This window comes from Chionomys nivalis, chromosome 2 (genome assembly GCF_950005125.1).
Source record: "Chionomys nivalis chromosome 2, mChiNiv1.1, whole genome shotgun sequence".
NCBI lineage: Eukaryota > Metazoa > Chordata > Mammalia > Rodentia > Cricetidae > Chionomys > Chionomys nivalis.
In genome coordinates, this window is record NC_080087.1 from 55,323,731 (window position 1) to 55,348,826 (window position 25,096).

A 25,096-nucleotide genomic window follows, 5' to 3' on the forward strand; every position below is an offset into this window, starting at 1 on the left:
ACTTTTAAACAGGCCTTGGCACATGTGTACAGAGCCTCACAGCAGCCACGCAGCACGTGATGTAGTGACGTAGGGCCATAGGCTGGCTAGACCTTTGCCTGAATATTGAGAAGAGCGTGCACGCACGGCTGTGGAACCCTGGGGCTGGTTAGGCACTTGCCCAAATACTGACAGGTGCATCTTGCCAGGTGACAGGGAGCGGGCCAGCATAATGACTGAATACTAACATAAATGATACTGATTTTATCTGGATTATTTTATAGTGCACATCTACCCCGAACTGTTAAGATAGACAGGAGATGGCCATCAGCAGGTTTGGAAGCCAGGAAAGAAAGTCCTCCATAGTCAACTTCAGACATAACCTCCTATTTTCCATTAACACACACCGGTGTAGGGAGAAATATGGCTGCTCTTTCCCAAGATCCAAAATATGTCAAAAGAAAGAAGATGGAGGTATCAGACTAGCCAAGGCCCAAGGAGGGAAAGCTACTTCCCTGGGTCAGAATAGAATCTGAGTTCTCTCTTTGGCCCTGTCTGGAAATAAAGACACTCCGATCAGTCTCAAAGATGAGAATAGCATTACACACATATATACAAATAAATATTCTCTTAACAACTAAATCAGAAATATATAGTCTCATTCAGTAGCAATGCCTATTTCTGATAAGAGAATCCACGAATATGCTATTGTTACAAGTGTGCTCTGCCAGAAACACACATGAACACATTGTCTTTCCACAATGTCAGAATTTATTGAATAACAGCCCACGAAGTTCATTTTAAGGCTATTTGTCATATAATTCCCACCTACCTTGGTAATCACTTGGTAATTCACTCAGGTGAATACAGGTTCTTTTATGCCAATCTTAATTACTAAGATAACTCTCATATTGTAGCACACAGTAAATATATCTCCGTATGTATGGCTTACAGAGAGAATATCAGCTACAGAGGCTGCAAGAGAGTTCAAAGGATTCAGGGCTGGGCTGAGCATCTGTGTTGCTAAATCAAGCAGACCAGGGCCAAGAGGAGCTGCCGCTGTGCTGCTGGGGTCAGGTTTGAAAGCAAGGCTGAACAAGGTTTGGAGTAGGAAAGTCTTCGCTGTCCGAGCTCCCAGCAGGTGAACAGGTGGACAGGCAGGCAGCTGAGGAGGCTGCCTCAAGTGTAGGAAAGTCAGCTGAGTCGGGAGTCTGGGGTCCTTTACACACGCATCAGGTATCGCAGGATAGGCTGGTATAGGGCCATGCTATCACAGTGTCAGGTCCATCACTTCCTGAGGGCCAAGTGAGGGAGTTATACCCTTCCCAGCATTTGGTGTATCTGTTCTTAGCCTGGTTTCTCTGATACCTATGTACCCCTATAGCCGCAATTCACGCCTATAAACTTACAGACTCCCTTTCTACTTCCAGGAATAGGCCACTCACCAGTCTGTGCTGGCAGGTGGGGTGCAGTTATCCTTCTCCCTCAAGATGGAGGCAAAGGCAGCTTGCAAAACGGAGGCTCCTAGGGCATTGATTAGCTTGGAAGGCCACTGGTTTACTCGACTGAAATAACCTGAAGTACGGCATAACCAGATCTCAACGTAAAGTCCACAGGAAGTCTTTACCCCAGTATAGGCACCATGATTTTGTTTTTCGAGACAGGGTTTCTCTGTGTATCCCTGACTGTCCTGGAACTCACTCTGTAGATCAGGGCGGCCTGTTGGGGAATGTACTTGGACTCATACAGTTTAGTTAGTAAGGTGCCACTGAGTCACATGTCCCAAGTGATTAAATTGGACAGTCCACATTTCAGTTCTAAGGAACCAAAACTGCTTTCAGGAAGAAGATGCAGTGACACTTTCAAATTCACCTGCATTTTAATGTCACTTTTTGCAAATGTTTAGTACAAACTTCCAAAACTCCCGCAGTCTTGCTTACCATTGCAGTTTATCTACATGCACTCAAGCTTTTGCTTTTGTTTTTCTGTTTCCTGCTTCATCAGGGTGGTATGACCTACACAAAGGTAGGAAAATGACTGGTCTCCTGTCCCCACCAGCTCTTCTCTCTAGTTTTTCAGTCTGTCCATCTAGAAATGTTTGAAACAGGCATGGTGGTACACATCAGTCCCAGCACTCCAGAGGCAGAGCCAGGCAGATCTGGGATTCGAGACTAGCCTAGTCTACATAGTGAGTTCCAGCCAGCCAGTACTACACAGTGAGACCCTATCCCTCCCGACCCCCCCAAAAAAACCAAGCACAAACAAGATTTACAGATCAAGATCAATATATAAATACACATTACTTATACATATGTATGTATGTATATATTATGTGTATTTAGAGCATGTCTCTTTGTAGCCCTGGCTGTACTGGATCTTGATAGGTAGACAAGGGTGGTTTCAAACTCAGAGATCTGCAGACTTGTCTTCCAAGTGCTGGGACTAAAGGTGTGCACCACCACACCCAGCCACTGACCCAGCATCTTGACCTGGCCTATCAACTCGAAACTCCTCAGTTTGCAATGAGAGAAGCACAAACTGACATGTTCAATTCCTATCATTTTTTGGCAGAGTAATTTTATCTGATCTATTAGTTTAGGAAGCTCTGGCTATTGTTTTGGATAGCCTTTTACTTGGATAAGCCTCACCCTGGGAATACACCTTCCTGATCACGGTATCCCCTTTTAAACACCTGTTCTAGTAAGAGCTGACTTACTGCAGCTGATGAGAATGCTGATATGTAACAAGTTGGAGATAAAGACGTTCATTCCAAGCACTTGAACAATGACAATACCAGCCGGGCGGTGGTGGCGCACGCCTTTAATCCCAGCACGTGGGAGGCAGAGGCAGGCGGATCTCTGTGAGTTCGAGACCAACCTGGTCTACAAGAGCTAGTTCCAAGACAGGCTCCAAAACCACAGAGAAACCCTGTCTAGAAAAACCAAAATAAATAAATAAATAAAAACAATGACAATACCAATGGATGTTAATAAGGGGGAAATTTTTTGAGGGGTTCCACCTGAAGACCAAGGACTAAAGGAAACTAATGACTGCTAGAATTCACCTCTCCCAGGGATGAGTTCCCATACTGTTTATCCAATGAAAAGTGGACAGCCCTGAAATCACATACATGAAATATGAACTCAGCAATTTTATATTATTTGTGAGTGCACACACACGCATATGCATGCATGTAACAGTCAAAAAAAAGTACTAACTTGTGGGAGGACAGGGGAGGTTCAGAAAGGAAAAAACGACAAAATTCTATTTCAACTAAACACAAATTATAAAGCTTTAACTGTATGAATGTGCTGCCTGCGTATATGTGTACAAGCATGTAATTATCATGAGGGTGTTGAGTCCCCTAGAACTGAATTTAAAGGCAGCGAGATGCCATGTGGGTGCCGGGGACTGAACACTCTATACTGCTGGGCCATCTCTTCAGCCCTTATTTCTGGGGTTTTGCTGTTGTTTTAGGCCACTGTGAGTGGGATGGCATCCCCTGATCTTTCTCAGCAAGTACAGAAAAACTAGGACCATCAGTGCATGGTGGCACATACCTTAACCCCAACCCAAGTTCAGTGGCCAACCTCTTCTACACTGTGAGACCCTGTCTGGGGCAGGAGGACCCAAAAACTAAAGTTTTTGTTGTGTCCTAGGAGTGTGAGCAGAGGAGGCACCACTGTACTGTATCTTTTGAAGGACGTGCTGGCTTCCCCATCAGTACTGCTTTGTTATATTGAGTTCTGTTTGTTTCTTCAGGGCTTGTTACCATGAAGGGAGGTCACACTTTGTCAAAGGCTTTTTCTGCATTACTGAGATTACTGTACTTGAGAGGAATCTTAAATGTCTCTAACTATACTTGTATCCCTGGGCTGAAACTTATTGGTTCTGGTATTTTGAGCTGTGCATGAGCTCAAGAAGTCCAGAATACTTTTGGCTTTGCTGGAGCTGTTAGAAGCCACTCAAAACCTGGGTCATCTGATTCAACTTTTCTTTAATAAATAGGGAATAAGAATTAAAAAAACTTATGTTACATGCTGGTTCAATGTGTTCATAGCACATTCATTACTACACATTAACCATTCAACCTCTAACATTTCAACCAACTAGTCTAGCATCTTTCAAACCTGCCTTCAATTTTCACTAATTCTGTTTTATTTTAAACCAATCTGCTTTGAGCACCACACCCTCTTATGCTGGGACTGAAGGCATATGCTATCACAGCCCAGCCCTCATTTCAATGATCTTGCATTCCCACTATAGACTGTCAATGGAAAGTTTATAGTTTTATACACTTATTTTTTATGCATCTATACTTGGTGCCGTGGTTAGCACTTACTGCATACTAAATTGAACAAATGAAAAGCTTTTGTGTGAGGGGGAACAGACATTGGGGGTTAGAGGACAACTTGTGGAAATTGGTCCTCTACCGTGTCTTTTCTTGTTGGTTTTTTGAGACAGGGTTTCTCTGTAACTTTGGAGCCTGTCCTGGAACTTGCTCTGTACACCAGGCTGGTCTCTTTAACTTGGAGATCCGCCAATCCCTGCCTTCTGTGTGCTGGGATTAAAAGGTGTGCCACCACATCTTTAAGATTAATTAAAATCATCAGGCCTGACCTCCTGGGATTACAGACAGGAATTCAGTCAAGATACTTATCATCCCGCAGCAGTAAAGACACTTCTGACAGATCAAAGGAAAATAGGAAGAAAGCTGGAAGTCAGGAAAGCACAGAACTCAGAACTCAACTGAAACACAAGCATCCATGGGAGAGCCTAAAGGCAGGAAGGGAAAAGATCCAAGCAGAGCCAGTGGTGCCTCTTCCACTTCATATAGCAACAGTGGAGGGGGTGTGGGGAACTCAGTCACACAGTAGCATGTATTTGTCCAGGAGAATAAAGGCATCAAATTTACTTATTTGACTTGTGGCACAAACGCAAATCTCTTATGCTCACTAGTTTAACACTGAAATTCTTATCAACGGTTCTATGCATCAAATACAAGCATAGTGTTTGATTTTTTTCCCCTAGGGATATCTATTCCACCTACAGGGCTCACATGATCCTCTTACCTCAGCTACTTTTTAGCTAAGGAATCTAGTCATTCCAATCCTGGTTTGTTAAACAGAAAACCAGCAAAGCATCTTCTAATTTAAGCCCATCTGAGAATATCAGAACACAGCATTTTTCATGCTTACTAGACACCTAGTCAAAACAAGCAAACAAAACCCCCCAAACAACCAACCAACCAACCAACCAACCAAAAAGCCCCCAAAATGACCAGGAGCAGAGATAGAGTCCCTGCCAAGCAAACTTCAATAAAAAAAAAAAAATTGTACAAGACCCCTACTGATGGCTTCAGAGTCAAATCTATAAAGGGCTGTATGCAAACTTCTACCTTCAAATGTTTGTGAAATTCTCTAGTTTTTGGTCGACATCAAGCAACAGAAAACTTTCTGAATGTTACTAGACAATTAAGCAAACTTTTATTGAAGTTTACATTGTGGTACAGAAATACATTTCAACCGATTAAAAGTCCAACACCAACGAAGAAATTATGGCACCAAAACTTCACCTCTTGCAATCAAACTAGGTTCACTATCCAATCTACAGTTTGTTTTCTAGGCTTCTTTCCACACAAACCTATGCAAACTTCAATATTAGAATTCATAATTCTATGAGAGAATCAGACTGCAAACCAACAAAATCTACTGGGTTACAAAGTTCAGCTTAAATAAGCACTGGCCCTCCAAATAGCAGTCCAAAACATTAGCTACTGTGCTCACTATAAAACCACACTGATAAAGCTGATTGGAGGCTTCCCCAACGAAGCCTTCAATCAACAGCATGCTTAAAGTAAAAATCCAGACAGTGTTCCAACCACTTGATTCCAAACCAAGTAGATTCTATGTTTAGAAACGCTAAAAAAGTGTTTCATTATAAATACAGAAGGAACAAGACATCACTGTATCAGTCCAGAAACACCAAGGGCAATAAATAGGAAATTTTAGTCCATTTTGCTCTCCTCCCAGCTGTTTATATACCACAATATCTGCAATTGCCACTGACATGCCAACTCTTGAAAGCCTGTATTTCTAGCCCCAGCCCCTCTGACTATCTGTGTGTGCATATACGTTTACTATCTGGACAGTCCTCACTCTGGGCAGCCTTTCATTTGGTCATGTGAACAGCATGGTAAAGGAAGACCACACAGGAAAAGGTGAAGTCAGAACAGCTCACATGCATCACACACAAAAATACAACTTCTAAGTCACAGATAGAAATGCCACAGATTCTGTTTTGAATCAAATTTTCCTTTTAGTAGAAACTGATGGCAACAGGTTAAAAGTTGACAGTGCGTACCGAGGTCAGAATGTCTAGGATTGACTATCTGCTTGACTTAGTGGACTTACTTCCTCCTGTCACTACTTAACACGTTAGTGAAGGCATGGCAGGCACTCCATGAGAGCTAATTCAAGTACACTGCATAGCCTACTGTTTCCGTTGAGTCTTTAATAAGTTCTCCCTGCTAACCCACCCCTGGAGACAAAATGCTTTTTATTTGATACATTCAGTTTTGTCATTTGTCTTCCACAGTTCAAGTCAATAAGAAGACATTGTCTTAAAAAAAAAAGTCAGAGACCATCTCCGAAATCCCCCAACTTGAGGGGGGGATATTTTAAGTCCAGTGTAATAGTGTATTGCTTTAATTGGGGGGTGGGGTGGGCGTGAATTGAGAGAAGAGGGAGACTTTGGTGACAGAAGAAATCACAGGATTATAAATGCAGGAACAACTATTAAAACAGTAGAACACAAAACAGTCACTGGAATCAGCATTTTCTTACAAGGACTCAACTTGTGGAAGAAAAACTTTAATTGCCATTGCATAAAACACCTGTATGAAGTAAAAATTGGTTTTGAACAACATTAGTAGAGAATATGCTCTAGAAAGTGGAGGTAACTGGATGTAAAAACTCTGGCAGCAATTTAATAGAACAGTCGCAGATGTTCAGTTGAGGCCAGCATCTAATGAGGACGAAAGCCTTGTCTGTGGGGGATTTTGGATGATGCCTGCAGAAATATTACACTGTGCATAAACCAAATTGAATCATTTTCACAAGCGTTGTAGAGATTCATACAGTCAAAGTTCTTTTCTACATGCACTTCAGTTCCACAGCAAGAGTGGCATAGAACACCTAAACACAGAAGAGAGCATTCATGCAAGATATCTAACTCCTTGATAGAATAATGCATACACTTCAAAATGATTACACTATCATTACATCTAGGGCTTTCTGCAACTATAAGGTGGTGGTCATGGAGAACACAGCCCCCAGTATCAAAATCTAGAAAGCAGCCACCACCTCCTGTGTGTCTTCTCTTTTTGCGTTTTTTCTTCTTCATTTTTCTTAATCAACTCTGCTGTTGTTGCTGCTTCTTAGCAAAACTGGTAAAAACAAAATTGTAATCATTGAACATAGCACTCTGGCAATCAAGACGTTTAAAACCTTCAATCTTCTGGGGTGAAGAAAGCACTGTGCGACATTTAGAACTCTGGGGAAAAATGGAAACAAACATGAGTACTTTCAATCTCCAGATTATTTTCAGACAACAGTAATGCTGTGAATAGATGACTATCTCACTCTAACTGCAGCAGCAATAAAAAAGATTTATTTATTTTCTTAATGCATTTATTTGTGTGTGTAGATGTCATGCGGTGAGACGGGGTTGTATGATTCCTTGCCATCTCGCAGTGGTAGAGAACAGGAGCTTGATAACTGGTTGCCATATAACACAAGGATTGCTGAAAAATCTAATGAAGTATGTAAGGTTTCTCTGCCCCAAGTAACCCCAGTGAATGGCACCCAGCTGTCACCCAGTTACACATTTGTGGCAATCCCATTACCCCATTCACCTTGAGGTCTTATCACTCATAGCTGCCAGATTAGTTGGGCTGGGAAGTATTTGCCTAGCATGTGCAAGATATGGTCAAAAGAGAAAAAGAAAACATAGAAGTCAAATTACCTGATTAACAAACAAGGTGGTCACAAATTTTCCTGGCTTGAAGACTTCCACAACCTTCCTGATCAGGTCATCATAGGAGGTCTGACTTAAGTTTGTTTCAAAGCTAACATAAGAGAATTCTGGTTCTGGAGTGATGTGAATAGTCCAATATGTTCCCTTAGAGAAAAGTTTTATTGTTATTAGTAATACAAAGGGAAAATACAAATATTAAGACAATTACTAAAGATTCTAATTACTTACATCCGATTTCATTCCATTCATCGAGTAGCCACAAGGATTGAACAGTGTGGCATCAATGACAGAACCTGGTATCAGGTCACGAATTCCACTCTCACGAGTGACATCCTTTGCAGTAACACCATCTTTCATGTAGAACTGGTCCATAACTGCTGGGTCAAGCTCACTCATCAGAATTTCCAGGGTTTGATCTGGCTGACTGATTACTCGGCTCTCTGGGAAATCCAAAGTATACAAGTACCTAGACAGAAGCAGAACATACCCACAGACAGTTCAGAATATGCCTTACATTGGTTCTTTCAAGAAGCCTATGTTCAGCCAAGCAGTGGTGGTGCACACCTTTAATACCAGCACCTGGGAGGCAGAGGCAGGTGGATCTCCAAGTTCAGGGCCAGCTTGGTCTACAGAGTGGGTTCCTGGTCAGCTAGGGCTACACCGAGAAAACCGTCTCAAAAAACAAAACAAGCCCATGTCTCCCTCTCATAATAGCCACACTTTAAACCTCACAGCAGTTGTGGATGCCAGTTAAGATCAAGTCAGTCAACATTCCAGCCTGGAGTGGAAGGGGGGGGGGTGTCACAAGGCCCCAACCTCAAAAGAAAAGCCAGTGATAACTGATGGCTTCCGAGGGAAGAAGAGTCAGCTTTCTTTAAGGGTCCTAAGAGGCTGACCAAACTCCAGTGGATAGCTGCTCAAACACCCAGGAATCCAAACTCTCACTCTACCACAGAACCACACCCCCATCCTTTTCCCTTTTTGTCTCACTATATGGCTTTGCTGGTCTTGTTCCTCTTCCCTCAGCCTCCAGAGCAGCTGGGATTAGGAAGCATAGGCTACCAAGGTCTAGCTTAAAACAATACTTCCATTTCCTCAAAACCCACACATATGGGCAACAAAACCAAATCAAAATTACATACCAACAGTCAGAATTCATACGTCCCATACAATATGCTGCTCCATCTGTAAGAAGATATTTTTAAAAACTCACTTAACAGGATGGTTCATTATTAGCCATTCAATAAACAGTATTATTTGCCACCTATTAAAAACATCAATGAAGAGAAATTAAAGTGGGTAAATTCTTAGACTGCTGTTTTAAAGGTCTGCTGTATGAGCTGCTGGCACTACATGGCATCATCGCCATGTGGACACCAGGAACCAAATCCAGGTCCTTGGCAAGAGCAGCAACTGCTCGCACCACCCAGCTCCTCCCCTTTGCTCTTAAACATCTTTTTGGGGGGGAGGGAGGCTGCCACTGATACTCTTGAAATGTAAATGGTTGAGACAACTACACCAGAAAACTTTACCTTCTTCCTAAACTCCCACAGGGCAGAGAACTGGCTACTTTCCTAGTCTTCTAATCAAGATAAGCCGTTTTACTTACATATCCTTCCCAAACTGTTTCAAAATTTCCCTTAGCACAGTAAACCAACTTGGAAATGACACCAAGTAAATACCCACCACTCTCTGGCAGCACATAGTGTCTGAGGTCATAAATTACTGGCAAATGTCTGAAGTCTTTTTATTTCTTGAAGTGTTGAAGATCAAATTCAGGGCCTCATACACGCTAAGTATGCGTTCACCACTATTTGTGAGCTACACATACCTTACCCTTAGATTTTCACCTTTAAAGCCATTCCTGTAAGTGATTTTGCAAAGTTATTAAGACGTCTTAGGTTTAGTGCAATCTACCTCATTTTTTGGGATACTGGCCCTAAAGTCTGCAGAATAGGCTAGGCCGTGAGCCACAGAACCTACCAGTCTCTGCGTCTACAGTACCAGCACTACAAACTCGTTCCACCACACCTGGTTGGGCCTGTCCTTATTTTAAATGTAGATCAAATTTGGGTCCTTGTATAGCAAGCAACTTACAATTAATTGTACTATCTCCTTACAATTAATTGTACTATCTCCCCAGCTGCTGTCTTTGAAACAAGTTCTCACTATCTGGCCCAGACTAGCCTTGAATGCTGAAGGCTCAAGGGCTCCTTCAGTCTAGTTAGTAACCAGGGAACAGGCACATGTCCCCTTGTCTTGCTTCCCATGACATTCTGTCCACCTTAACAGCACTGACATTATTTTTACAAGTGCACAATACAACTTGTAAACCCACAACCAAAATTTGTCTGAGATCTTTAACACCCAGGTAAAGAAAAACAAAGCATAGAATATAGCGTGCTACCGCTCCCTCCCCCGCCCTGTAGCAAATAATTCAAACCATCCCTGGAGTTCCAGTCCAGCCCCAGGCCTCAAAGATTGTGAGACCCTGCTTCAGAGATCACAACAAAACACCCATACATCTTTAAATAGTTGCATCCCCAACTTTAAAAGACAAGAATTACTACATTCTATTTTTACTTACTTGGGAAAATCGCATTAAGAAACTCGATTTCTTCCTGGAAATTCCGGTGTGGGTACCCTTGGTGAGAAGGCTTCATGAAATTCTTACGAGAATAAAAGAAGCTCTTAAAAGAAAGAAGAGAGATCTTTAATATTTTTCCCCTAAATCAATTTTCTACATATAGAAAAGACAAGAAAATAAAAATGTTACAAATATTCCAACTGTGAAGCACAAATTAGCGACCAGAATGACATTAAAATGCATACTTTCACTACTGCAATGTACTTTTTAAGCTGGAATGGAAAACAGATCTCACGATTCAGGCTTACATGGAAAGTGTTTTATAACAGCCAACACTAAGTGCCTATGTTTTAGATTTCTTACAAGGATAGTTGAGTAATTATTCATAACTATACTAGTGGTGCAGGTATGCTGGTTCACAGCTTCAATCTTAGCACCAAGGACACTAAGGCAAGAGAGTAAGTTTGAGACCAGCTAGGGCTCCAAAACCAGACCCCCTCACTTCCATCCTCCAAAATAGGCTAAGTGCAGTAATGTGCACCTGTAATTCCAGAACTTCAGAAGAAAGAGAACTGAGTTTGAGACAAGCTTAGGGTATGCCCCAAAACAGCATTAGCAGGGCAGGTAGTATAGTTTAGTGACAGAACATTGTATTAGCACCATGTGAAGCCGAGGGTTCAGTCCCAACCACAGGTGCAAAGAAACCAATTCTGACATTTCAATAACATTCCTTTCTTTGAGGTAAGATACTGAAATCTAACCAAAACAAAAACCATTATCAGTTTTAAACATGTCCAGCACTTACTTGAATTGAGTCAAACCCACTGTAATCCCTAGCAAGCTTCAACAGGGGAACCAGTGCTTTCAGTAAGAGGGTGGTACCACATGTCTTCAAAATGAAACGTCTCTTGGAGACAAACATGCTACTCTCACTGCAACAGAAAGGCAAGCGATCATTACCCCAGCACGTATTACTGAGAATACAATTAGTATAATGTACATCGATATTTGTAATTTTTACATCACCATTGGATATACTTTATATGTACTCATCACCAAAACCTAATAATCGACAACAAAATTAGAACTAGAAAATTAGCTCTATATCCTTTTATAGTTCATGTCTACAATCTACAGTCATTCCTCATTCTTCTTCTACACATACACATGTTAGATTCTGAACATGTGGAGTACATGCATTTACCCTGAGATTGTGTGATTTTATTTTCCTTTAGAGTGAATAGAATTCAGTTTTATTTCCCATTCACTCTTATGTCTGGATACCACACACAACAGCCTAACCAAGTACAGCTGGTAGAGTTGTGTGCTCACCACTCTTTACTAAATACATACTTTTACCTCCCCTTGGACACGACTGCTCTCGCATGGTTTTTCACTTAACTAAATAACAAGCCTTTTGAGTAAATCAATTCTTTTGTACAACATTATATACTTGGCATGCTGCATGGTAAACATTTTGACAAACATTTGCGTATGCCAAACACAGACTTAAGTTTTAAAAAAAGATATTATGTATATTTATTGCAAGGCCCAAGGTTTACAGTATAAACTATTCAAAGCATTTATTGGTTAAACCAACCTTGTACCTAATTTTCCTTCATCCAACAAATGTGGGTACCATGACAGGTTAAGGCAAGGCTTTAAAGAAAAACAAACAAAAAAAACAAAAACAACAACAACAAAAAAAAAACGATCTAGAAACAAAAAAAATTATATTTCACACCAGATTCTTAAAACGGAAAACAGATTCCGGTAGAAGAGTGGTATTTCACAAAGACTATGATCAGGACAGCAACTCAACACCTACAGCACTTACCTGAGTACATAAGCTTCCTGCTTGTCAGTCTTTGTCACACTTATGATTGAGCATTGCACATCCTTCAAAAGGACATCCCACTCAGATCTGTTAATGCAATGAAACCCACAATTAACAGCAGTACTATTTCTACCAAATTTTACTCTTTAAGACCTTAGTCCTCCATTGTTAGAGATGGAACCTGGTCCTTAAGAGGTTAAGTACTCTACCACTGAGTTATATTTCTAGGCTCCTAGGAATTTTAAACAGAAAATGTGACATAGTAACTAAGACCATTTAATCTATATTTGAGATAGCCTGGAATTCATGTACACAGGCTGGCCTCCAAGAGATTTGCCATGCCTCTGATTACTGAGCAAGCACTGTTATTAAAGAGTATGCCTCCACACTGACCATTTCACTTTTTGTTCTAATTTAAAAGCCAAAGGGGCTCACCTGATCTGGGAACTGGAGCTACAGATAGCTACTGATGGTTCTGTTCTAAACCGGGGAACCCAATCCATGTCCTCTGGGAGGGCAGTCACCGCTCTTTATCATGGGGTCCTCTCTCCATCTCTACATTACTATTAGAAGCAAAGAGTGTGTATTTCTTTTTTTAAAAAACATGCTCTTTTTGTTTTGAGACAGGGTTTCTCTGTGTAGCCCTGGCTAGCTTTGGACTTGGGAGACCCACCTGCCTCTGCCTCCCAAGTGCTGGGATTAAAGGCGTGCGCTACCATCACCCAGCTTTTTTTCCCCAGTATCTTAACAGTACCTTGTAGACCTTATACTTCCTTGCTGGGATTTGAGTTGTTCTTTGCACAGGGTACAAACATCCTTGGCCTTTACCCACTCCCACCCCCAAGCTATGCCAACCAAAACATCTCCAAATATTGCCAAATGTCTCCTGGTAACAACTGTCCCCAAATAAGAAACACTGATCTAAGTCAATGAGAAAGTATCCTTTAAAAACAAAAATTATATATAAAAATGTATCTGATTTACATATTTGTTTTTACTAAGCTTTGATAATTTAATCATTTCCAACCAATAAACTAGTATGTGATCCTAATAGGTTGGTTTTGTTGGCTACCAATTTGAATCCCATGCTTAAAATCCGCAACATCAAGACTTACAAACAGACCAATTTGGTGAAAGTTAATACAGGCTAGTAATCTTGGTGCAGAATTAGGAATAAAGCACCTATCTTCAACCATTATTACGGATTACACTAGACTTTCTAAATAGATAAATACCTAACTCAGAAATGCCTTAGCTAACTATAAAGCCCCGTTGTCTTCATATCATGGACAGCAATAAAACCTTTCCTCACCAGCCTGGTCTACAAGAGCTAGTTCCAGGACAGGCTCCAAAGCCACAGAGAAACCCTGTCTCGAAAAAAAAAAAAAAAAAAAAAAGAAAAAGAAAAAGAAACAAACAAAAAACCTAACAGCACACCTTCCCGTAAAGCTAGCAGGTAATTATTCCAAGGCAGACAACGTGTTCTTAAACCACTCAGTTCAGCAAAAATTACCATAGATGTTAATTAATAGACTGTTAGAGGTTCCAACAAGGCATTATTTACAAAAAGTGTATCTTTCCACATTTCTTTTTTGTTGGGCCTTTGGCTGTAAATGTATGCACCTTCATAAATCATTTGGTTGCTAAGCCAACTGACTTAAGAGTCAGTTTTAAGTCAGTGCTTCCCTTTATCCAACGATAGAAGAAAAACTACTGACTACTCTGAACATCACCATTGGTTGAAGAAGCATGACTGGCTGCTACTAAGATGGAGGAAACAAACACTATATAGTTATCTCTTACTAAATAGAACTTAACTGTCTAGTTAAAAGCTGTGCTGCTCAGCACCTGTGAATATGCTTATAACCTAGCACTGGAGAGGCTAAGGCAGCTCCAGGCCAGCCTGAACTGCACAGCTGTCTGGAAACATAAATAATCATATAAACTAATCACAAGATAATATTAAGCGTCTCTGTAGTACTTATCAGGCTGAATTTCAATCCCAGCCCTCCTCAAAGTGAAAGCAAGCAGCAATTACGGAACTGTATAGATCCCCCTTCCCACACACAGGAAAGTTAGCTCTAGAAGAATACTCCCAGCATAACTTATAATAGCCTAAAAAAGGAAACCCTATCAAAAGAGCACATTAACATTAAACAGTCACAAATACTCTATCATTCCACTGAAGTCAAGACCACACAGTTAAAAAGGCAGAAGGGAAGCTGGAGAGATGGCTCAGTGGTTAAGAGTACTGCCTACTCTTATAGAGGACCTGGGTTTGATTCTTAACACTCACATGGAGGCCTGCCTGTATTTCTTACTCTACAAACTTTTTTTTTTTTTTTTTTTTTTGGTTTTTCGAGACAGGGTTCCTCTGTGGTTTTGGAGCCTGTCCTGGAACTAGCTCTTGTAGACCAGGCTGGTCTCGAACTCACAGAGATCCACCTGCCTCTGCCTCCCAAGTGCTGGGATTAAAGGCGTGTGCCACCAACGCCCGGCCGCTACAGACTATTTTTAAAAGACTTTTATTATTACTGTGTGTTTTACATGTGTACAACATACATTCCTGGTGCCCACACAGGGACTATGAAATCAGGTTCACAAGATAAAAATACTTGAAACTCAGTTGGGTAGTGGTGGCATGTGCCTTTAATCCCAGCCCTAGGGAGGGAGGCAAGAGGAACTCTGTGAGTTCAAGGCCAGCCTGGTCTATAAGTGAGTTCCAGAACAGCCAGAGCTGTTGCTGTTAACACAGAGAAACCCTGTCTCAAAAACAAAAAACTAAAACACACACACAAAACAAAAATACCTGAACTATAGTGAGTAAACAAAAATGTACACAAGGAAACAGAATAGTGCCAGTAGGCAGACAGAATGAAATCAGATCCAAGAGAAGAGCTACATCCAGTCACCTGAAAGGTTCGTAGAAATGATGGTACAGGGATTCTATTGCCAGAGACTGCCTGAACAAGGTGGCCTGACACTTTAATCTATAAATCCAAGTGATTATATATCACTTCCTAAGTAAAATGCCTGGTTTCAAAGTTCAGTTTACCTAGTCATTGTTTAAAATTCAACAAAAGGCTGGAGAGATGGCTCAGTGGTTAAGAGCACTGCCTGCTCTTCCAAAGGTCCTGAGTTCAATTCCCAGCAACCACATGGTGGCTCACAACCATCTGTAATGAGGTCTGGTGCCCTCTTCTGGCCTGCAGGCACACACACAGACAGAATATTGTATACAAAATAAATATTTAAAATAAAATAAAATCCAACAAAAGCTACCAAATTAGTAGTGAGCACAGAGTTTGACTAAGGTCTCTTTCTGAGAATCTTATACTCAGGCCATCACTAACCCTAACCCAAGGTAGTTCTTGTGTCAAAAGAAACAAAACACATAGTATTGTAGCTGCTCACAACCACCTCCACGAGCACCCACTGTGCAGGGGCAGGGAGATTTCTACAGTTCAAAGGCCAGCCTAGTCAACACAGCGAGCTCCAGGACTATTTAGAAAGACCCTGCCACCAAAACAAATAAATTAAAAAAAAAAAAAAAAGGGGGGGGAGGGATCCAGGGCTACTACCCACATTAAGTGGCTCACAGGTATGTACTCAGGTTCCAGGGAATCTGATGACCTCACCTCTTCTGCCCTCCAGCGCCAAATCCAAGTGCACAGCCCCAAACAACTAATAACTAAAGGCTATTCACGTGCTCCCTTCACATGAAGTACTCTAAAGGGGCATTTTGTCTCAGCACTAAAGCTTGGAAAGATGGACTCATTTTGCTTCAAGGGTCTTTTCTATTCCCTCAAACCACACACAAATCATTTTCAGATGAGTTTTCTATCTAAATATGAATGTAAAACCACCATGGGAAAACATCTTCCAGACTGAGATTAGCAAAAATATTTAAAATACGGTATTACAAGAGCTACCAGGGAAAATTATTACCAATAAACTAAATGTATGCACATGCATGCAGCAGCCAGATGACAATTTAGGAGTGTCTGTCTCCCTTCAGACAGGGCTCATTCATCAGCCCACCTCTTACTGGACCCTGCCTCCAAAGCATGAAGCACGATTAATAAAAGCTCAGAGAGAGAAATTGGGGTTCAACCTTAAGATCTAAAAAGCAAGCCGGGCCGTGGTGGCACACGCTTTTAATCCTAGCACTCAAGAGGCAGAGGCAGGAGGATCTTTGTGGGCTTGAGGCCAACCTGGTCTACATGAGCTAGTTCCAGGAGAGACTCCAAAGCTACAGAGAAACCCTGTCTTGAAAACTACAGGGGAAAAAAATCTGAAAAGCAAGTCAGCTAGCCACTGGCTCTTACCTTGACCTCAGTATGAAATGGCAATCCTGTCTTCAGGAATCTCAGAATGAGACTGTTTCTGAGAGCTGTCTCCTCCCGTATTATAATCCTCTGTAATTCTGGAACTAAATATGTGTACCTTTACTGCCTGGTTCCTATGGCAAGCTAGTGCATCTATTGGGATTAAAGGTGTGTTATTGCTGCCTTGTGTATAAGGCTGGCCAGTGTGGCTGTGTTACTTTTCTGATCATCCAGCAAGTTTTATTTATTAAAATACAAGTGAAATGCCACTATTCAAGTACAAACTTAAACAACCACCCCCCCCAAAAAACAGAATCAAAACAAAACAAAAAAATGGGTTCTGCACTGCAGAGAGATCAAGTTCAAACCCTAATACTTGGCCAACTCTGAGTTATCTGCCCAGCTCTAAACCCTAAAGTCCCAGTCTTCTGATAGGATTACAGATGAGCAGCACTTCCTCAGGCAGTGGTGCAAACCTGAAATCCTAGCAACAATCCTAGTAATGTACAGGCAAGACACCGCCTCAAAAATGAAACAAGATGAAAGAAAAATATGTGAATCCAAATTTACTTCTTAAAAGAGCATTCCAAGGATACAAGACCGACTGGGAGAGGGGCTCACTTTGCAGAACAGGCAAACTGCAAGCTCATAAAGATCCAGGGCCTCTGTATCTGAGCACCAAGATTAAGGCACACGTCACCACATCCATCAAATTTTATCATTATTGTCTATGTGTATCTGACATGCATGCCACGATGTACTTGTGTATGTCAAAGGACAACTCTGGGAGGTGTCTCTCCAACTTTTGTGTGAGCTTCTGGGATGAAACTCAGTTTTCCAGGTTTGCTCAGCAAGTCTTTATCCACTTGATTTCTTTTTTTTTTTTTTTTTTTTGAGACAGGGTTTCTCTGTAGCTTTGGTGCCTGTCCCGGATCTAGCTCTTGTAGACCAGGCTGGCCTCGAACTCCCAGAGATCCGTCTGCCTCTGCCTCCCAAGTGCTGGAATTAAAGGCGTGCACCACCACCGCCCGGCTCCACTTGATTTCTTTTTCTTTTTTTTTTTTTTCGAGACAGGGTTTCTCTGTGGTTTTGGAGCCTGTCCTGGAACTAGCTCTTGTAGACCAGGCTGGTCTCGAACTCACAGAGATCCGCCTGCCTCTGCCTCCCGAGTGCTGGGATTAAAGGCGTGCACCACCACCGCCCGGCTCCACTTGATTTCTTTTTCTTTTTTTTTTTTTTCGAGACAGGGTTTCTCTGTGGTTTTGGAGCCTGTCCTGGAACTAGCTCTTGTAGACCAGGCTGGTCTCGAACTCACAGAGATCCGCCTGCCTCTGCCTCCCGAGTGCTGGGATTAAAGGCGTGCGCCACCACCGCCCGGCTTCCACTTGATTTCTTGCCAGACTGAAATCTTACAAACACTAGAAGATGTTCAAGTTCACCATTCAACAACACGTGTGTGTGTGTGTGTGTCTATGTAGCCCTGGCTACCCTGGATCTTGCTCTTGTAGACATTCAATGCCTGCCTCTGCTTCCAGGATGCTAAGATTAAAAGCACGTGTCACAACACCCATTGCATTCTTCAAAGCCACCCCCCAGGCAATATATTCCTCCTTCTGTTAGGCCTTCAGTCTACCACTGACCAGTCTTGCCAGATGAGTTTGCACTTCTGTTTTACAGAAATGAAATCTAACAGCGTGCACTTTCGTCTGGCTTCTTTTCTCAGCATATCTGTTTTCAACAGCATTCATGTGGGGTTTTTGGCATATATGGTTCATTTATTGTTGGGTAGCATTCTGTTGTATGGCTTTACAACTATCCATTCGCTCTTTATTTTATTAAAGGTATGTACCAATTCCTAATCACCCCTCTTCCCTTTTGGGGGTTATAACAAAACTGCTATTAAAATTCTTTAGTCCCTTTACGGAAATAGATTTCTTGCTTTTGCTAGCAAACACAAATTGACCAATTGGATCCTTCTTAGAACTATATACAGCCTGGTTATGTTAAGGTGGTCCTCTGCTTCTTGGAAGTATAAAAAACAATTCTTATTTCTAAACACATGGTGTAATATCTTTTACTATTTTAAATTTATTCTTTTTTTTTTTTTTTTTTTTTTGGTTTTTCGAGACAGGGTTTCTCTGTGGTTTGAGCCTGTCCTGGAACTAGCTCTGTAGACCAGGCTGGTCTCGAACTCAGAGATCCGCCTGCCTCTGCCTCCCAAGTGCTGGGATTAAAGGCGTGCGCCACCACCGCCCGGCTTTAAATTTATTCTTAATTCTTTCTATATGCTTCAAAGGACTGCTTCTTTATTTTAACTGGTCTGTTGACCTTTTAACTTCAGCTTCTATTCTGTTCACATTTCAATAGCCATTGAAGGCAGTATTTTCAGCAATAACATGTAAGGACTTTCTGACTATCAAATACTACTCACCACAACATAGTTTAATAATTTCCAAGACTAGCTTGGTCTACAAAAGTGAGTTCCGGCCGGGCAGTGGTGGCACACGCCTTTAATCCCAGCACTTGGGAGGCAGAGGCAGGCGGATCTCTGTGAGTTTGAGACCAGCCTGGTCTACAGAGCTAGTTCCAGGACAGGCTCCAAAGCCACAGAGAAACCCTGTCTCGAAAAAAAAAAAAAAAGTGAGTTCCGGGCCAGTCAAGGATATATGGGGAAACTCCTAAACATAAAACCCTGAAAGTTTATTTTGTTCAAGAGTGGGCTCAAAGTCTGGATAAAAATAACTCAGTGGCGGTGCATGCCTTTAATCCCGGCACCCTGAGGCAGGTAGATCTCTTGAGTTCGAGGCCAGCCTACAGGACAAGTTCCAGGACAGCCAGGGCAACACTGAGAACCCCCGTCTCAAAAAAGAAACAAAACCTTCCACAAAATACCAAATTGTTATTTGACACCTTTAACACATAGCATTTTATATCACTCACTAATACTGTTTTCTTCCCCCGCCTCAGTCTAAAAAAAAAAAGAACAGAATCAAAAACTGTTAACACCTTGACTGCTGTAAATATCAGCTCACTTAATCCTATTATCCCACGGTAAGTGTTTCCATTTCAGAAACGTTGCAGGGCTCCTCCAAAAGACTTCTTGTTAAGGCACCAACTAGGTCGGTTTATCTAACACCTACTGTTTTCAGACACCTTTAAACCCTCATAATAATAACCAATGCGCGACTTCTTTCGAACAGGTTTCAGCTACTACTTGCATAAGCTAGCTGCAGAAGAGTGCTTACGACTATAATGTGTTAAATGTTTACGAAGCATGTAAAAATCACACTGAAACAGTAAAAATTTCAGTTGTTTGGTTACACACAATGTTAAGTGTGGTTTTCAAACATCCTCAACCCAAGACACACATAGTTTATTTGCCTACATGTGCCTGTGGCTCTACGTGTGCAATGCCCACAGAAGCCAGAAGAGGGATGTCAGACCCCCGGAACCAGAGTTACAGATGGTTGCACCCAGTTACGTGGAAGCTGGGAATTGAATCCGGGTCGGTCCTCTGGAAGAGCATCCAAGATCTCTCATCTGCTGAGCCATTTTAAGAGCCCCATTCTGGCATCTTAGACTATGAGGTTGGGGAAAACAACATCTTCCCTTTATTAAAGGTGTGGCAGATTTCAGGCATCCAAATGTTTTTGTAGTTTCCTAGAGAATCCCGTCATTCGGTTCGTACGTAGATTTTCTAGGAGACGCCCATCAACAATCACCAGTTTTCCATCTGTGAGAGCAACAAGCTTCTCCGTGATTATTATGAGATTAACGGTGAGGTGTTAACAACTGAAAACGGCACACATGGCAAACGAGACATGAAAACTAAAAACCACAACGCCGCAGCTACATTTCCCCCTACAATGGAAACCTCCGCAGCAACTAGTAGGAACTGCGTTTCCCAGTGTGCCTTAAAGTCTCGGCAGCACGTGGCCGCCGGGATTCTCTTCTCGCTTTTTGTCAGAAGACGGTTGCAACGCGCAGCCAACATTCCTAAAACGCCCATTGGTCCACACCCTGGAGTCAGGCTCCCGGAGGGCCCAGGAGCTCATTGGTCCGCCTCTCAATGAACCGGACCACGCCGGTTCCTCCGCCACCCCAGTGGCAGTGGCGCCCCGAGGAACACTGCGAAGCCCACGTCGCGGCCCCCAAAGCCGGCAGCTGGAGTCACCGCCGGGTCCATACATTGTCACCATCAGCCGCACTTCTACGCGCGATTCCATTCTCCACAGGGAGACCACCAACCGCTCTGCGCGCGACAGCCTGTGGTCGTGTGTGACCGCCCGGGTGCGAGCGGGGGCCCCAGGTCCCGCTGCTCCCGATGTAGGCATTAAATATAGGTCCCGGGGCTGGCCGGCCTCCACCCCGCGATAGCCAACAAACCCCTCCGTCGCCGCGCTCGCCCGGACCTCCCCTCAGTAACAGGTTACACAACCCAAGGTCAGGAGACGCGGGGGCAAAGCCCCGGACGGTCCCGGGGCGCTTTGCTGCAGGGCACGTCGGGGCGGCGGCGGGCCCAGCACTGCGACACGACCGCTCCCGCCCAATCCCGCCGCCCGAGCGCCACGCGCGGCCGCCTAGCCCGCGGCGGGAGGCCTGCTCGCAGCCCCGCGGCCCAGGCCCGCCCAGCTCGTGCTCCGCCCGGCCCTCGCCCGCGCCGGCACGCCGAGCCGAACCACACCTGCCAGGGGACCGCGCGCCCCCCGCCCCGGCCTCGTTACCTGAGCACGCGGCCGCGCCGGCCTCCTCCCCTCCCCCAGGCGGCCCCGCAACGGCGGCGGCGGGAGAAGCCAGTTCCCGCCCGCCGACCTGGCCCCACCTGAGGCCGAGCCTCGAACCTCGCCGCACCCCCCAGGTCCCCCGCACCCACCTTGGGATGGTGCGAAGATCCCCAGATCCCTGGCTGGCGTCGGACTGCTGCCTGGAGAACCAGACCTCCAGCAGTTTCTCGGTCCCTTCGAAAAAATGTGCAGCTTCCATCACCGTGAGACTAGCGAACAACCAACAACCACAGAAAATCAACTAAATTAAATCTCTTCTCCCGCCGCTCCCGCCGCCGCTGCGGATTGTTCCAGCTGTGTTACTAAAGTTCAGGTTCCTTTTTTTTTTTGCTATAATTTTATATTAACTTTTTTTAAAAAAAAGGACTAATAAAATTTTCCAGGCTATTTTTGTGAGCGAAAGTTGAACGTGAGTCTGTTGGAAATAGAGGCAGATACAGTTCAGTCTCTTGTAGTCCGCTGCTTTCCCGTTAGAGAGAGTTGAGCGAGCGCTAGCTAATGTCGCCGGCCATACTGTGTAAGCGAGGGCGCTGCGTGAGCGCAGACCTTATATAAGGCCTCCTCCCCGACAGGCCAGGAAGTGACGCAATAGCCCCGCCCTCGGGGCCTCATAGGGGCAGCAGCGTGTCCGTCAAGCGTCGCCGAGCGCCGGCTGGCTGGCGGCGGGCCTACTGGGAGTGCAGGCGACTACCAGCTTGGTTGCAGATGGAGCGTCCGCTGTTCCTTGAGCGGGAGACCGCACTGTTGTCCGGCTGGGGACTTGGGAAGCTGGTGTTGCTTGTGGAGCTGTTGGGGAGAACGGGAGCTAGACAAGGTTGTCCCCCGCTGCAGACAGCTGGTTAGCAGAGAAAAACGAGGGAGCCTTGAGGGGCGTCTGCGGGGCTCGGCGGGGGCGGTGACCACTGCTCGGTCGGCGTGGTGGCTTTGATCCTATGAATTCCCCGCTTCAGCCGAGGGTTTTGGGGTTTTGTTTGTTCGATTTTTTTTTTTTAAACCATTCTTTCATGTGCTTCCTCGAGACGAACGCTGCCAAGGCTATAAAACTCAACGTTTGTCAGTGACGTACGCGTTGCCCGGGGTCGGACTGGAATGCGTTTCAATTCTGCTCGTGCTTTATCTGATGTGGGAATGAATGCGGCTCTCGACGGGTTTACACAATAGCCAGAAGCGTTGTCTTCCTATTCAAAAGAGAGGAGCTTTGTGGCTCCCAGCTTTGGAGGGCTCCGGAGCTATCTACCTCCCACCGTGTGCCTCGCCTAGCTTGGGAGTTGGCGGGGTGTAGCAGCCACCTTTATTACCCCGTGATCCTATAGGTCAACGGGAGGAGATTTAGTTTGCAAAACTTTCCAGGAACTAGCTTTATTAAGCATAACACGAGATTATTTGGCAATTTTTGTCTTTGGCTGTTCTTAAAGGTATGAACTAATTGAAAGTATTTCTCTCAACCACCACCACCCCGCAAATTTACAGTGGCTGTCTCAAATACCTAAGAAGGATTTTCAAAGATATATAATAATAGTATAAACAGGTACCGAGACTTTTCACTTATGATAAACTAAAGCATAAATTAGGGGTCAAGTGTTGAATTATTTATCTTAAGTAGTAAAAGATGGTGACAAAGTTACTAGTTACTTGGGAATACTGGGGTGGGGGGTAAGTCCCCAATCTTGTAAAATTAAAAACTATCATTGTCATTAGAGAAAACACACTGTTGAAATTTGCTTTCTACTACCCTGAAGGCTAGCTCTTCTCTTACAAGGGCATGGAGTCACTCGTCTCCATGAGATGAGATGAAGTAGGTGCGTAGACTTTTGCCATGGTTTTAAAAACATCTAACTCAAAGTGGGAATTAGGACAAAATATAATGTTCCTTATTTATTATAATAGTTATTCAAGGAGGGATGTGGTTATACTTGGAATAAAGATTAAAGGAATATTTCTGTGTTTTACAAGCTATTCAATTATTTGATGGTTGCTTATTGAAGTAAAGACTGCCTACTAAACCACCTCAAACACTAATTGTGGTGTAAATATAATTTGACTTATAATTACTTATAATTAGTTGCTTTTTCAATTACTATTATGTTTTTCCCAACTTAATTTAAGTTAACGAAAGTGCCAAGAATCTTGGCAAGGTAAAACATTGTTAATTTAACACAGGATAGCTTAGCTAGTGTCAATGAGTTGCACTGTTTCTTTGTAAAATGTATCATTTTTCTTAAGGGCCATTATTATATTATAGTATATTGCTCAAGTCACTTGTACTTTTAACGAAGGCAGTTAGTTTTTGCTTATATTTCACAAAACTGATTATGTCCAGAAGTTATTTCTCAACATTCTTAAACTAGTCTTTCATTTTTTTTCACTTTGGTTTTTTGAGACAGGGTTTCTTTGTAGCTTTGGAGCCTGTCCTGGAACTCACGCTGTAGACCAGGCTGGTCTCGAACTCACAGAGATCCATCTCTCTGCCTCCTGATTAAAGGCATGCACCACCACCCGGCTAGTCTCTTTCGATGGCCATTCTTTCCCACTTTAAAGAAAAATGAGAGTGATGGCTCAGTTGTTACCAGGAGTTGTTGCTCTTCCAGAGGACAGAGCCTGCTTCCCAGGTATACATGCTGGTTCATATTCATCTGTGACTCCAGTTCCAGGAGATCCAGCAGCCTCCTCTCTGGGCACCAGGCAAGCACAAGTTATATATGTACATGTATACATACAGGCAAACAATCATAGACAAAAAACAAAAATAAAATTCTTTTCAGAGGTGTTTATTTTACATAGTTTTGCCATCTTTTGCTCTTGTCCTAAGACTTACAGCCAAGGTTTTCTTTTCAACGCGGCGACCGAGCGGGTTGACGCCAACATGCAGATCTTTGTGAAGACCCTGACGGGCAAGACCATCACTCTTGAGGTCGAGCCCAGTGACACCATCGAGAATGTCAAGGCCAAGATCCAAGACAAGGAAGGCATCCCATCTGACCAGCAGAGGCTGATATTTGCCGGCAAGCAGCTGGAGGATGGCCGGACCCTGTCCGACTACAACATCCAGAAAGAGTCCACTTTGCACCTGGTGCTTCGTCTGCGTGGTGGCACCATTGAGCCGTCCCTTCGTCAGCTTGTCCAGAAGTACAACTGTGATAAGATGATCTGCCGCAAGTGCTATGCACGCCTGCACCCCCGTGCAGTCAACCGCCGCAAGAAGAAGTACGGCCGCACCAACAACCTGCGCCCCAAGAAGAAGGTCAAATAAAGCTGGGGCCATAACTGGCCCGTGACCTTGGGACCAAATAAAGTCCCCTTCCATCGACTGCAGCAGAAAAAAAAAAAAAAAGACAGCCAAGGACTTGAACTGTATGGCCTAGGCTGGTATTGGCCTTGGGATCCCTCTGCTCCTGTCTCCTAAGTGCCAGGATCATAACCACTCATTTTCTTTGTAGTCACTCCTAGTGGAATCTTACCCAGTTTGGGTGGAAAGAAGCTGGGGACTGAGTCCAGAGTTTCCAAATGCTAAACATATGCTGTACTACTAAGTCTCCCTGTGCAC

At 43.4% G+C, this 25,096-nt stretch overlaps 2 protein-coding genes across 2 annotated transcripts; one reads left to right on the plus strand and one right to left on the minus strand.

Moving 5' to 3' along the window:
- Nucleotides 1-6,830: 6,830 nt before the first annotated feature.
- On the minus strand, nucleotides 6,831-22,070 carry Amd1 (adenosylmethionine decarboxylase 1). The gene is made up of 8 exons (XM_057755887.1): nucleotides 21,642-22,070; nucleotides 12,441-12,527; nucleotides 11,409-11,535; nucleotides 10,604-10,706; nucleotides 9,159-9,201; nucleotides 8,245-8,482; nucleotides 8,005-8,160; nucleotides 6,831-7,533 (listed from the first exon to the last, which is right to left on the minus strand). The coding sequence occupies exons 1-8, from the start codon at nucleotides 21,749-21,751 to the stop codon at nucleotides 7,393-7,395; spliced, it is 1,005 nt and encodes a 334-aa protein (XP_057611870.1). The 5' UTR covers nucleotides 21,752-22,070; the 3' UTR covers nucleotides 6,831-7,392.
- Nucleotides 22,071-24,361: 2,291 nt separating this feature from the next.
- LOC130865045 (ubiquitin-like) lies at nucleotides 24,362-24,878 on the plus strand. The gene has a single exon (XM_057755902.1). The coding sequence runs from the start codon at nucleotides 24,416-24,418 to the stop codon at nucleotides 24,800-24,802; it is 387 nt and encodes a 128-aa protein (XP_057611885.1). The 5' UTR covers nucleotides 24,362-24,415; the 3' UTR covers nucleotides 24,803-24,878.
- The last annotated feature ends 218 nt before the right edge of the window (nucleotides 24,879-25,096 follow it).

Excerpts from the sequence above, each read along its gene's own strand:
- Amd1 (XM_057755887.1), bottom strand. The coding sequence starts at position 21,751 with ATGGAAGCTGCACATTTTTTCGAAGGGACCGAGAAACTGCTGGAGGTC. Across the intron at positions 11,536-12,440 it reads CAGGAAGCTTATGTACTCAG|TGAGAGTAGCATGTTTGTCT; the intron begins GTAAGTGCTGTA and ends TTTCTGTTGCAG. Across the intron at positions 8,483-9,158 it reads CGTATGAATTCTGACTGTTG|GTACTTGTATACTTTGGATT; the intron begins GTATGTAATTTT and ends GCTTCTGTCTAG.
- LOC130865045 (XM_057755902.1), top strand. The coding sequence starts at position 24,416 with ATGCAGATCTTTGTGAAGACCCTGACGGGCAAGACCATCACTCTTGAG.